The sequence below is a fragment of the Xiphias gladius genome, chromosome 5 (genome assembly GCF_016859285.1).
Source record: "Xiphias gladius isolate SHS-SW01 ecotype Sanya breed wild chromosome 5, ASM1685928v1, whole genome shotgun sequence".
NCBI classification, from domain to species: Eukaryota; Metazoa; Chordata; class Actinopteri; order Istiophoriformes; family Xiphiidae; genus Xiphias; species Xiphias gladius.
Window position 1 is genome coordinate 15,155,157 of NC_053404.1, and position 14,231 is coordinate 15,169,387.

General features: G+C 40.6%; 1 protein-coding gene across 3 annotated transcripts; it reads left to right on the top strand.

Moving 5' to 3' along the window:
• Positions 1 to 1,208: 1,208 nt before the first annotated feature.
• On the top strand, positions 1,209 to 13,792 carry htr5ab (5-hydroxytryptamine (serotonin) receptor 5A, genome duplicate b). Of its 3 annotated transcripts, none has more exons than XM_040126348.1 (4): positions 1,209 to 1,450; positions 4,736 to 5,504; positions 10,277 to 10,399; positions 10,502 to 13,792. In XM_040126348.1, the coding sequence occupies exons 2-4, from the start codon at positions 4,809 to 4,811 to the stop codon at positions 10,613 to 10,615; spliced, it is 933 nt and encodes a 310-aa protein (XP_039982282.1). In that variant the 5' UTR covers positions 1,209 to 1,450; positions 4,736 to 4,808; the 3' UTR covers positions 10,616 to 13,792. The 3 variants fall into 3 exon arrangements, with proteins under 3 accessions (XP_039982282.1, XP_039982283.1, XP_039982280.1); XM_040126349.1 differs by having other exon boundaries at positions 10,571 to 13,792; XM_040126346.1 differs by having other exon boundaries at positions 10,277 to 13,792.
• Positions 13,793 to 14,231: the final 439 nt, after the last annotated feature.

Sequence of the window (14,231 nt, forward strand, 5' to 3'; positions counted from 1 at the left end):
GATTTTGCGCATCAGCATCACCTGTATGAGGGAGATTAGGGGGAAGGAGGAATAGTAGTGGCAGGGGTGGGAGGGAGGGGAAGGGCACTGCATTTACTCAAATGTTGTCCTTGAGCGGGTTATGATGTGATAAACTTCAAGTGTGCCTTTACATGTGTGCAGCTGCATATTTCATGGAAACTTCTTGAATCACCCTCACTCTCTTTAAGCAGGTATTTCGATCAAATCCCGTGGAGAAGGAGGAGGTAAGTGTTAGCACATGCAACAATTAGATAAACACTCATCGTCACCTCCAAGGTTGCTGAGGTAAAGGAGAAGTCTGGTGTGTGTTGTGACATTTACACTCCAGTAGAAGCCGAAATCCAAGTGCATGCAGTGTTTTAACAAGCCTCCCATGGTGCTCATGATGCTGAAACAGCAACTTTTATATTTGCTCCCATCTATTATCGGTTACTTTAGGGACTCATTGTGCCTCTGTGATACTAAACAGTCAGTTTATAGTCAGGGCACTTCTCTGTGCTGGTAATGTATTATATCATAGGACGGCTGGATGTAATTTACTTTCATAGTAAATGCCTGACATTATAAAGTCTGATAGCCTCCCACGTGTCCAATCCCTGTCTTTATACAGCTCAAGCCTTTTGATGGTGAAGGAAATCAACATTCCTAAGCGAGAAAATTTTTGTTTTCAAAGTGAAAACATCTTTAAAACAGATTCTTATTGGACAGATGGTTTGCCAAAAAGTCACAGTGTTCTATTCCTGCGAGTGGAGTCTCATTGCAGGAAGCGACCAGTGCAGACTATGATGATTTAATTAAATTAATAAACCAAGGAGATTTTCTCAGGACACTGTCAATGGACAAAGGAGGTGCCCCACTGAATATTCCAGACAGAGCCCGATCGAAAGAAACTTGATTACAAGTTGTACAAAACCGCGTTCCTGCCAAGAAATGAGATCTGAAATGGGGATTAATCGCAGGAGATGGGAGAAATACCAGGGGAGTTTATTAGGTGAACGCATGGCAGGATCATCCATCATCATAAAGCAGCAGAATAACACCAATTAGAAGGAGGGAATGTTTTCTGAGCAGCACGCAGAGTCTGACGAGACAGAGGCATCGTCCTCTCCCACATTGCCCGCCTCTGAGGAGACAGCTGTTGCGCACGCGACGTGCGCGACAAAAGACAGGCGTACGCGTCTCCCACATGCCCACAACACGCGGTGTTTATAATCCGAATTGGACTCAGTTCCCCCTTCCGACCAGTGTGTGGTTCATTCCAGCGCCCCTGTATATCCTTAGTGCGAGGGGTGTTTCTGCTGTCATCAACACTGAGCCAGGCGGTTCAGTCACTCCGCTGACAGAGCAGCAAAGTGAATTTCGATGGAGGGGTCAGAACCGAGCAGAGATCTTCTCGTGCAGGACTGCCCTATGCCGAACTGTTAAGGGGGTGAGTTCATTGACGTACGAACCGTTGGCCGCCGACTTCTCTTTTCTAACAAGAAATGGCGTTTTTAGATTAGGATTTGAAAGTGAGGCTGTGTTTCTGAGATGCTGCGGGGAATCCTAAATATTTAAATGGTTAAATTGTAATTTTGCCAAGAAACACTTTGGTTGAACCTCTCATAAACTGCGAATTTCAATAAATAAAGCACGTGTGCATGTAGTTTTTTTCCCCAATGAGCAATAGCTGAATGGTTTAAAATTCTTTGCAAAAAGAGACACATTGCATTGGTTTGAAAAACATGTTCCACCAAGCCACAGATAAAGTGCCGGAGCTGCTGAATACACACCTGAATTACCACTCAAAGGTCTGCTTTATACTGCCTTATAGTTTTAACGCCACCAATGTCGGAGGACACGTCCACATACCTCCCCTCCCATTCAGCTGTAAATGTCGGGACAGAAAAACTCTCCTTGGAGAAAATTGAGCGTACAATTTTTTTCGGAATGAAGAGCTTTACACAAAGAGAATGCCATTCACACTCTTGCTGTTTTAACCAGGAGGTTTTACCTGAGTCTGAATCTGGCAGCCTTCAGGGCTTTATTGGAAATTGTTTTTTTCAGCAGACTGAAGGGCAGAAAAATCGGAAATTATAAAAAGAAGAAGCAGAAACAAAAGAAAATATTCACAGCACTTGCAAATTACTTTTTTTTTCTTTCAGAGGATCACATTATAATCTAGGGATCTGGCTGGAAATAATTTCAGCAAAAAAAAACCTCATTTTCAAAACACATTAATCTAAGTTTGTGGGCATCCATGAAGTAATGAAACAGCATCTTGAGCTCTGCAGCATCTAGTGCAATGTGGCTTTCTTGCAAGGTCTGAAGTAACTTAGTTACTTTAATCATCCTCAAATTATAATGAAATATAGGGGGGGTGGAAATATCTCCTTGCTGCAGCTATTCAAGGAACATGAAAAATAATTTTCACCTCTGTCCTCCTCCTTGCATTAAAAAGTAAAAGCGTACAGATCTTCTGATAGGAAAGGAGATTTTTATCATCCTCTGTCCCTTTTTAATTTGTCACAGTTAACCAAATTCCCACAGGGTTCTCAAGCAAATATGCCCAGTGAACCATCTGGCACTTGAAAGTCTCAAGACAGCAACCGACCTGAATTGACACTTTGCACATAATTCGGTCTAAAAAAACTCTCTAAAAGTAGACTTGTATTCAGTTATTTTCTGTTGACATCAGTGAACGCAATTCCTGTCTTCCTTGTCTATCAGTGTCTCGCTCCTCACTCCTCTCACTTATATATATATATATATATATATATATTTGCATATGTTTTTCTGCATCTTTCTGCATTGTGTGTCTGTCCTTCACAGAGTGAAGACACCTGGCCTTTGAGGTCAGCAGAGATATTGTAAAATCGCTTTGCTGAATACCGCATCTTTGATAGCCTGTTCCCCTCATAACGGTTGTCCAATTTCATGTCTATAAGGCTTGTTAATAGGAGCAGGGAGAAAAGAGAGCAGAGGGCCTATCAGCGTGCTTGGTTGGACCCTTTGATAAGAGGCTATGGTTTGTGATGCTAAAAGACAGTGTTACATAAATACAATACGGCTGAAAGGGACATGGTTCGTATTGTTATTACTTGCTGGGCCATATTGATAAAGCCCAGTGATATATCATATATCAAGCAGATCAATCCAACACAACCCACTGGGTGTAAAAACATATATGAATAAAGCATTTCGTGAGGAACTCCTGCTGTGTTTTAACTGTTTTATGTGTTGATTATCCAGCAGAAAAATCAGCATATCCTTGTAAATTCAAAAACAATTGATTGATTTATTCATCAGATAGAGTAATGCTTCAGTAATATAGCCCAAAGTTATGTTGTTAGGGGCCAAACAGCTACAAGAATATGATCCTATTAAGCAAATCTTGCAATTTAAATCAAACACAATTAGGGCCAATTATTTGAACTGAATTATATGCATTAGCTACATTCATTATGGGCACTTGCACTGTGCCCAAAGGCCTGGGAAAAACCTGAGCAAGTCATCCAGATCCCCTCATGTAGTTAATATAGTTAATATTCAAGATTACGTTTAAAACTCCCCAGTAAAGGTAGATACACTGGGTCAAGGTAAGAAACTGTAATCTGTATTTTTAAAAAGCCTGGAAGGATTGTCAGAAGCAGGTAGGTCTTAGGAATAGGTTAAAGCAGGAGCAGAAATATATAAGTAATATTAAAATAATAAAATTAAAATCTTAAGATGTCGTTAAATCAGGCACATCCGAATATGTTTTCCGAAAAAATGATGTATGAAATCATTAATTCCTCCAGTGATGCTGCTAAAAATGATGCTTCTGTGAGTCAGATGTGTCTTAGTTATCATAATGTATTCCGGACAAAATGATGGATATCTAATGTTAGTCAAATGTCGTTGCATATTTTTCATTTAATGTTTTTAGTTAATGTGGTGGCTGGAATCATATCATAGATGATTTATGTAATTATTCCACTTACCGCTGTATACAGCAGTTGTAATTTGTGAAGATCAGTACCAAACTGTACAACGTCCAGCTTACAAACAGTAAACGTGGTTGGTGATTCGAGATTCATTCTTTCTGCACTGTTGAAAATTATGCAATGTAGACTTTGCAACTTGCTGAGCCTCTCCTGTGAATGTATTGACAGAGCTGGCATGTCAAATCATTTCTTTTTGGAGTCTGAAACTGAGACAGTCTTATATTAATACAGAGTATCTCTCCAACAGACATAATGCTTATCAGAGGGATCTTTCGATTAGATGTGAAAATTAAAGACTCCACTTAAAAAAGTTAATTTTCTGCAATAAAAGGCCTGACATCGCTGCAAATCAAAGGACAGCAGTGGGATGATGAAACTGAATATTATGGTCTTTTCAGACCCAGAGAAAACCCAGAGTACTTTGGAGCCGAGATTGCACTTGAAAATTGTAGGCGCATCGCTTGACAGCTGAAATGAAAAACTCGAGTGCTTTTTAAATGTGAGCAAAACACTAAACTACCTCTCTTGTGAATGACACAGTGATGTGCACTATTGCATTTACACAATGGTGCAAACCCAGCAGTAAAAGCCACTATTTTTTTTATGAATATTGCATCTTTAATCATTAGCATTTACTATATTGTTGAATTTCATAATTTTTTTATAAATACAAAAGGTTTTAAGATCTGAAAGAGTTGTACATACAGTATAAAAGTCACATTCGTTCCTTTTCTCTCTCCCCTCTGCAGAATGCATCAGCTGTCTGCAGAAACTGTCTCTGAATCCTCTTGGCCCTTGGCTGCAGGGCCTTGAGCAGCTATCATGACGTACCCCAACACCAGCATACTGACAGCCAACTTCAGTGGAGCTTTGGATGGGGGAAACATTTACCGTCCCTTCTCTGTTTTCAGTGTGCTCACTCTCACTTTACTGGCAATGCTGGTGGTGGCCACCTTTGTGTGGAACTTGCTGGTGCTTATGACCATCCTAAGGGTGAGGACATTCCACCGGGTTCCCCACAATCTTGTGGCTTCAATGGCTATCTCCGACGTGATGGTGGCCGCCCTGGTCATGCCTCTAAGTCTCGTCCATGAGCTGAATGGCCGGCTGTGGAAACTAGGCCGTGTGCTGTGCCAGGTGTGGGTCTCCTTTGATGTGCTCTGCTGCACAGCCAGCATCTGGAATGTGACGGCCATCGCGCTTGACCGCTACTGGTCCATCACTAGACATCTTGAGTACACGCACAAGGCACGCAAAAAGATCTCCAATGTGATGATTGTACTCACATGGCTGCTTTCCTCCATCATCTCCCTGTCACCCCTCTTTGGCTGGGGAGAAACCTACTCAGAAGGGATGAAGTGCCAGGTGAGCCAGGAGCTGTCCTACACGATCTTCTCCACCTTCGGAGCCTTTTACCTCCCTCTTTGTGTGGTGCTGTTTGTTTATTGGAAGATCTACAAGGCTGCCAAGTTTCGGTTTGGTTCCCGCAAGAACAACACAATCACACCCATGGCTGAGGTGATTATTCATTCTCTCATTCACTCTTTTTTTAATTCATTTTCTTAAAATAACCCCTTGTCCCTATAAATCAATATATCATTATCTTCCCCTTCCTATATCAAATGATGCGTATTTCTCCTCCTGCAACTGGCTGGTGCCCCTGACTCACAAATATGGGTTGCTGTGCAATTTATTATTTTGGCTAATGAGCCATTCAACAGTAATCAGGGAAACGTAAGTATCCGATGTAAGAGCACACGGGCAAATAATTGAAGCCATCCTGCTCATCACCACCGCATGTTAATGTGCGTAGGCAGAAGGTGGAGATGCCTCCAGCATCTTTAATAGGCCTCTGCCCCTTCCTGGCTTTGGTGATTCTCTAATCAAAAGATATAAAGGTCTAAATCTATTCTGCAAACATCAGCTAACATTAATTTAGGCATATGTTCCCTGTAAAAAAATGTTTTTGCACCTACTTTTCACCTGTCTTGATAGTGGCAAAGAGGACATCTCTTTCTTTCACCCATGAAAGGCTACTTATGAAAATCCCTACATAGGGAAGGTGTTTTTTTCATTTCATTTATGTAATTGGAATTGTAAAGGTGCTTTGAAGTTTCCCCCAAATAATCAAGATACCGCTAAGTTATGTAAGTGGGAAAGTGTAACATCAGTTGACCCAAAATTAGGAGTACACGGTCAACGAGGAGCAATTGTCAAACGAATTAGCCCTGCCTTTTATTGCTTTGGTATACGTTTGGTATCAGTTACATTACACAGGCAGTCACTCTTGTAGCTATAGAAATTCAGTGGAATGTTTTATCTGTAATTTTACTTTCCACAGACATACCAGCAGCTTGCACATTGCATTAAATGTGTCTCATTACCCAGCCAAAGTTTATTCTCATCATTTCCCAGCATACATTGATGAGTCGAGGGACCAAGTCCTGCAAAGTGTCTGCACGGAGGTGGCATTAACATCCAAGATGATAAATCTCCTTCACTCATCCATCAACAACACCTATTCAAAGATATTAAGACATACACACACAAACACTTTCCAAACCAGAAATAGAGTGTATTGCTAGGTGTGATGCACTGATTCTTGGCGTATTTGCACAAATAACCCAACAATAGCAAAAATCTTAATCACTTGTACCCTTTAACATATGAAAGAAGCAGGTGAAAAATTCACAACACAGAAAAAAAAAACTGCCATATCTGCAAGCGGGAGACTGCTATCATCAGAAAATACCACTGGAGACTGGTTCACATTCCTTCTCCTACTCATTGTCAGTGTTAAGTTAGAGAACTCACATGATTAGCTTAGCATAAAGACTGGAGGTAAAGGAGAAACAGATAGCGTGTGTCTGTCCAAAGTTTAAAAGTCCACCTACAAGCACCTCTAAAGTCCACTAATTAAAACTTTATATCTTTTTTGTTTAATTCATACAAAAAACAGATATGTTAAGGTGTTTTCAGGCAAGAAATTTTCCCCTTGCATCATTCGCAAAAGTTCAACTGCTGGAACATTTGCAAAATCTTAATTAATTTACCCCAAACAGCTGGTGTACTGACTGTACAAACATTGGCTGTAAGCTAGCTAGAACCATACACACTATCTCTGTACGTAGGAATGTTTGCGTGACAGTTGCCTCTGACTGAAGTCAGAACTCACCAGAAACTCCAGCTCTTTCTGTTATTTCCCTTCACACACAGTGAGAATTACAAGTTGTTGTTTTACAGAGAAGTACCAGTTATAACTATTTCTTTTCTGGGCCACTAATTTCTCCACTGACTGTATGGGAACCTAACAGGGATGATAAGTCACTGTTCCCAGCTCTCATTCACCACGAATTAGTACTTCCAGCACCTAACAACCGAAAACCACAATTTTTCTTTTTATATTTCAATCAGTGTACCAATTTATCAAATAAGATATAGTCTTAATGCATACTTATCAAACAGATATGAGAGGGGTATTTAACATCTCATTTAATGCTGTTTTCAGCAGGGGAGGGGAACTGCTGACTTGAACAGGGGATATCTTCGAGCGATGGAAGGAACACTTTGAAGAGCTCCTGAACCCGACCAACATGTCCTCTGAGGAGGAGTTAGTTTGGCCCGGGGGAAGCCTCACTCATATTTCTGGCAGAGATCTCTGTGGTAGTTAAGAGGCTCCTTAGTGGCAAGGCGCCAGGAGTGGATGAGATTCACCCCTGAGATGCTGAAGGTCCTGGACACTGTTGGGCTGTCTTGGCTGACACACCTCCTCAGGGTCACAGGGCGGTCGGGGACATCCCATTTTAAAAAGGGGGACCTAGAGGGTGTGCTTGAATTATCGGGTTATCACACTGCTCAGCTTTCTAGGCAAAGCTTATGCCAGGGTACTGGAAAGGAGGCGCCAGCCAATTTTTGAACCATGGAACAGTGGACCAACTCTTTACCCTTGCAAGACTACTTGAGTGGTCATGGTAGTATGCCCATCCAGTCTACATTTGCTTTGTTGACTTGGAGAGGGCCTATGACCAGATCCCTCGGGGGATCTCATGGGGGGTACTGTGGGAATATAGGGTTCCGGGGCAATTGCTACAAGCCATTCGGTCCCTATATACCCAGATTGAGAGTTTTGTCCACATTTTCAGCAGGAATTCAAATATATTCTTGATGGGTGCTGGCTTCCGCCAGGGCTGTCCCCTGTCACCCATCCTGTTTGTGATGTTCATGGACAGGCTTTCAAGGTGCAGCCAGGGGGAGGAGAATGTGCTGTTGGTGGCCTCAGAATTGCGTCTCTGCTATTTGCAGATGGCGTCATACTGTTTGCCTCATCAGACCATGACCTTCAGCATGCACTGGGTTGGTTTGCAGCCAAGTATGAAGAAGCTGGGATGAGGGTCAGTACCTCCAAGTCTGAGGCCATGGTTATCTGCTGGTAAATGGTGGATTGCCCCCTTCGGGTTGGGATGGAGTTTCTGAGTTTAAGTAACCCGGGGTGTTGTTCACGAGTGAGGTTAGGATGGAACAGGAGATTGACTCGCAGATTAGTGCGGCATCAGCAGAAAAGCGGGCATTGTACCCGGTTGTGTGGTGAAGAGGGAGCTGAGCTGAAAGGCAAAGCTTTCGATATACCAGTCGATGTACTTTCTGACCCTCACCCATGGTCATGAGCTTTGGGTAATGACCAAAAGAAGTAGATTCAGGATGCTAAAATTAGTTTCCTCTGTGGGTTGGCTGGACTGATTCTCACAGATACAGTAAGGAGCTCTGACATCTGTGGGGAGCTTGGAGTAGAGACTCGGCTTCTTTGCATCGAAAGGAGCCAGTTGAGGTGGTACTGGCATCTGATTAGGACGCCTCCTGGGTGCCTTCCACTGGAGGTCTTCCAGGCACATCCAACTGATAGGAGACCCCAGGATAGACCCAGAACACACTGGAGAGATTATGTATCTCTTCTGGCCTTGGAAAACCTCGGAATCCCCAAGAGGAGCTGGAAAACGTTGCTGGGGAGAGAGACACCTGGGCTGCCTTGCTTAACCCGCTGTTACCGGGACCCAACTTCGGATAAGCGGTAGCAAACTGATTGATGGATGGATGGCATTTAACTCTCTACAAGAAAATGAATAAACATATTTTCCAGAATGTCTAATTATTCCTTTAACCTTGACCACAATATTTCCATCTGGCCACAAACATTTAACAAAGTAGTTTTAGTTGCTTTAGCCAAGCCTTAATCATTGAGGTGGTGGATCAGAAAACACCCAAAAACACAAGAATTGTTCTTGTTGCTATGTGTATCGTAATGGGAGGCAATGAAAAATGATCTGTTTTGTTGTTTCGGTATTAGGAAATAATGGCACGTGGCCTCAATCAGTGCAAGTTCACATGGGCATACATTATAAAAATGTATCAAGACAAAAACAAATGCACAAAAGAGAAATGCATAAAAGATGGTGATTATGTACCTGTTTGTTCGCACGTCGACTGTAAGGAGACCATGTTATAAAAGATTATAAGGTAATGGGAAAGAAAAAGATTTCCCCAAAGATTTAGTTTTTAAGTGAGGCATTTAAGGTGAAACTCAGTTTTTTAAGTTTTAGGAGGTCTATTTATCTGTTGTATAAAGGAGGATTTGAAGTTTAGTGCCCATTTTAGCTACTGCACCATCCATTGAATTTGAAACCTTCTTCCCAACATCACTATGCTTTTAACTTCTGGCCTCTGCTGTAAATTGATTTGTTTCATCCAGCCTATCAGTTATAGGCCCCTGTACTGATTCAACAAAATTTTCTCCAGAGTGATCAAATTTCTCTATCCTGGTACAGTTTCATGTTAAAATATTGAACAGAACACAACAGTTTAGGCAGTTGAATAACCTGGAGTTCAGGTGATAAACAAAAAATAAAGTCCGTCTTGAGCAGTGCCAGGCAACAAGTAAGAGATGAGAGACATTTTCTTTTTCCTTTTTCTGGCTGCGCAGTATGTACGTCACAAAATTGGCTGCTGGAAAATAATGCAGATGAAGGCACCGGCTGTATGCTGTGTGTGGTTTGTGTATGTTAGCATGAAGAATAATCTTCGGATTGTTGATCCACCTGTTGATTCACACTTCTGTTCACCAGCCTATTATGCAACTTTTGTTGAGCAGTCAGAAAATTTTCACTTCAGTAATTGCTTTTCTTTGGCCTATATTGGCAAAGATATTGCTATTTTAATTGTAAAGCTAACCAGGTTAGTCTAATTGATAAATGAATCTATAGAGTGACTGATTTATTCTCTGATTGACTGCCTCCCAGGTACACACAGCAGCAGCCCCACAGCAGCCCCAGATGGTGTTTACTGTGCGCCATGCCACCGTGACCTTCCAGACAGTCGGGGACACGTGGCGCGAGCAGAAGGAGAGAAAGGCAGCGCTGATGGTAGGCATTTTGATTGGTGTGTTTGTACTTTGCTGGATTCCCTTCTTCATCACTGAGCTCATCGTGCCTCTATGTTCCTGTGACATCCCACCCATCTGGAAGAGCATCTTCCTGTGGCTGGGCTACTCCAACTCCTTCTTCAATCCATTCATATACACCGCCTTTAATAAGAACTACAACAATGCTCTGAGGAACCTCTTCTCCCGACAGCGCTGAGACAGTCGGAAAAGTCAGCTGACACACTACACCAGCATGCACACCACAGTGTTACTCCTCCAGACAGAAAAAAGACTAACCTGTCTGTTTCCATTACTCCATCATCCCCCAGACGGATTATACTCACAGAGATTGTCTAAAAAAAAACCTGTCTTCAAAAATGTGTGATTTTTATTTAGGTTGTGTTTTGTTTATAATCATGCCGAGGTAACCTCACTGCTGGACTAAGTGGGATGTCTGAGGTACTGTATCTGAAAAGAGAAGAATAAATTGGTTTTGTTGGTGCCGGAGTGGATACAGAGCTGTCTACATCTGGGTTTTCTCTCTGTTGTTTCAGGCCTATTGGGGAGAAAGGCAGATTAACTCCCTTGTCATGATAGTCAAGGCTGCTGGGAACCATTTCAAAGTAGAGCTGGAAGAAATGTTCAAGAAAAAGCTTTTAGAACTGAACAAAATGAACCTCTTAAGTAATTAACCAAGAAAAAGATGTGTATTGTTTTTTGAACTAGACAGCAAAATGCTCATTTTGGTAGATTCGATTTTAAGGTAAAAATGGATTTGATTATATAAAAGAATGATTGTAGGACCTGAAATCTCTCCAGTTAAGCAGTAAAATGTTCAGAGACTTCCATCTTGTAGCAAAGTACGCATGAACTCCCTTGCTATTCATTCATACATACCTCTATATCATTGTGCAATCTCTCCTCTGATGCTGACTAGCTTTACACAAATTTACCGTGAACATACACCTCAACAATCCCATGCCTTTTATGATATCAGGAAAATAGCTTAACAAGTTATTATCTCTGTCATCTTTGAATGGATGCATTATTGAGTAACTGTGGCCAGAAATAATCCCATTTCACTTCGATTAAATAAAGTATTCATGAAATACAGAAGATGTGTGTACTGGTGTAAAGCTATTCGAAGCATTATAACAACAACTGATTCTGTAGCCTGAGAGGTCAGTAGTAATTAAATTGGAAAATAAAAAATAGGGACATGTGTTGCTTTATTGTATGGGGAAACTGAAGTGCTGAGATGATGCATGTTTTAAAGTATATCTTATGGTGTTATACTGTCGCTGGGGAGGTATGTGAGTAAGAGAAACTAATGTTAAATATATCCCTAATGATAGCACAGCACCGTTGGTCTAATAATGTTTTCCAGTTGTGGGGCTTTATCAGTTTTTTATATGACTCTCCTATTCCCTGCTCAAATTGCCACCCTCTACTGTAAGTGTTCACCACTACAAAATCAGTGAATGAACCTTTATTTTGTTGTGCAATATACTGTAATGTGAATATGCGTGTTGGCATGCTAATATTTGCTAATTAACACTTAGTACAAAGTATAGCTGAGACTGATGAGGAATGCCATTAGTTTTGCAGGTATGACGCGTCAAATTTTTGACCTTGATGATTTTACATAAAAAGTAAATGGATCACCAAAGTGATTATAATTCATCCTTACGGGGAATTGAATCACATTAACCAAATTTCATGGTGATCCATCCAATAGTTGTCGAGACATTCCAGTATTAACTACTATGTCAACCTCATGAGCACAGCAGTGCTTTGAGCTACATGCTAACACGCTGAAAGTGACAATGCCAGCATGCTAATGTTAGCAGGTATAATGTTTATTATGTTGATCAGTTTTGTGTGCTAGCATGCTAAAATTTGCTAATTAATACTAAACAAGAAGTACAACAGAGGCTGATGGAAATATCAAGTACCAAAATCAGTAGGATTCATCCTTAGAAACCATAGAAATATCTGTAGCAAATTTCATGGCAATTTGCCAATAGTTGTTGAGGTATTTCAGTCTGGACCAAAGCGGTGAACCGACCGACCAACATTGCAATCCCTAGAACCATGCCTCTAGCATGGCTACAGAAAACTATTGGATTATCTGAAAACTTTTTTTGGCAAAACTGAAAATAACTGTTTTACATGAAAAGTTGATGCTTCAGAGATACATTGTTTTCACAGGAAAGCAGCACTATGTGGCTTATATATTATTAAATACTATTTTAAAAATTATCCTTTTTTTCTAAACAGATTTTTGTACACATTTGTAAGACAAATTCTGTAAGACAATGGCAATGTTAAGTGTGGATTTTTCAATTCAGGCTTAATTAATAATTAATCTGCATATGGTCTCTACGCCTTTTCCTTGATTTGTACATTTATATTATATTTTACTGTATGTTAACAACTTACAGACTTCAAATGATATGGTTTATGAGTAAGAATGGTACATTCGCCATGTACATAGAAGACATTGCCTCACCAGTAAAAAAATAAATAATTTAAACTATACCACATCATCAAGTTGAACAGAGTAATATATTACAATGAAGGAACATACAGTAAATAGAAGTGAAAAGAAAGCTAATCCGCTATTGTAATGGTTGTTACTAACAGTATTTTGTGGTGAATAAGGAAATGCATGAAATATAGACAGAAACAGTAATCGTTATTTTTTACATTCTGTCAGATATGGTAAAGTAAATGACAATACTGTTGAAACTGGTCTGTTCCTGCACGGCACTAATTTCATGTATTAATCACATGACTTGCTCGTTGACTTGAGCCAATGCCATTCTGCAGGATTCATTCATATAAATGACTTCTTACTGCTCTCCAAATTGCCCGAGGTCGGTTGATTATTCACCTTTCAGCCCACTTAGACCTTGTTCTATGTGATGGTCCATCTCAGGAAAAGCAAAGTGTTATAGAAATGTGTTGTTTACCATCCATCCCTGTTTCCATTTTTATGTTCTCAAGTGGTTAAAAAAAAAAAAAAAAGGAGCATTACTTCCTTCAGAGGCACCGCTTGGAAATTCAAACCTGTATTCATACCTCAAAAACAACCATGAAGGTAGTGGAATTTTGAATGGTCCAATATCTGTAACTGTGTCTGTGTTTTTTTAATGTGTGCGTGTTTTCTTCCGCATAGGCCTTGAATGATAAAATTGACAATAAAAGAGCATTGGATTTGTGATACACGGTGTCAAGCTTGACAGTTCAACAAGAAAGCTTATTAAAGTAAAAGCTATTCAGGTTGAGCCATGAGGGGTACTGCTAAATACAGCATTTTCTAAGAGTTGGCTGCAGACACACACTCTTTTACAAGCACAAACACATAGGTCTGCATAGACTAGAAAGAGGTACAGAGAGAATGAAAGAGAGAAAGAATTTAGTGTTTTGTTTTGATAAGAATTCTATGATGATCATCCCAGCTACTAGAGGTCCGTTTTATAAATAGGCATTGGCATGCCATATCTCTCTACAGTGCAACCGCCAGCACACACATTTCAGAGCCAGGTGTGAGCCTGCAGCTGTTCAAAGGAGCACATCCATCCATGTTTTCAGTGAAGACAGCATGCATGAAAATGTGGCTTGGCTAAACTGATTTAGGATTAGAACCATCTACCTCTGGCAAGGCATACCTTAACTTCTGAGTTTTACAGAAACAGTCGCAACAAGCCGCCTCATGACACATGCACAGTGATATAAATATTCTTGGTCACCACACAAATATGACAATGGATGGAATATGTGGCCAAATACAGAAACTTGTGAGGATTTAATTAAAAAAACATTTTATT

What these genes read in the sequence shown, in the direction of transcription:
- htr5ab (XM_040126346.1), top strand. Translation starts at nt 4,809, where the DNA reads ATGACGTACCCCAACACCAGCATACTGACAGCCAACTTCAGTGGAGCT. An exon ending in CAATCACACCCATGGCTGAG is followed by an intron (nt 5,505 to 10,276) that starts GTGATTATTCAT and finishes ACTGCCTCCCAG; the next exon opens with GTACACACAGCAGCAGCCCC.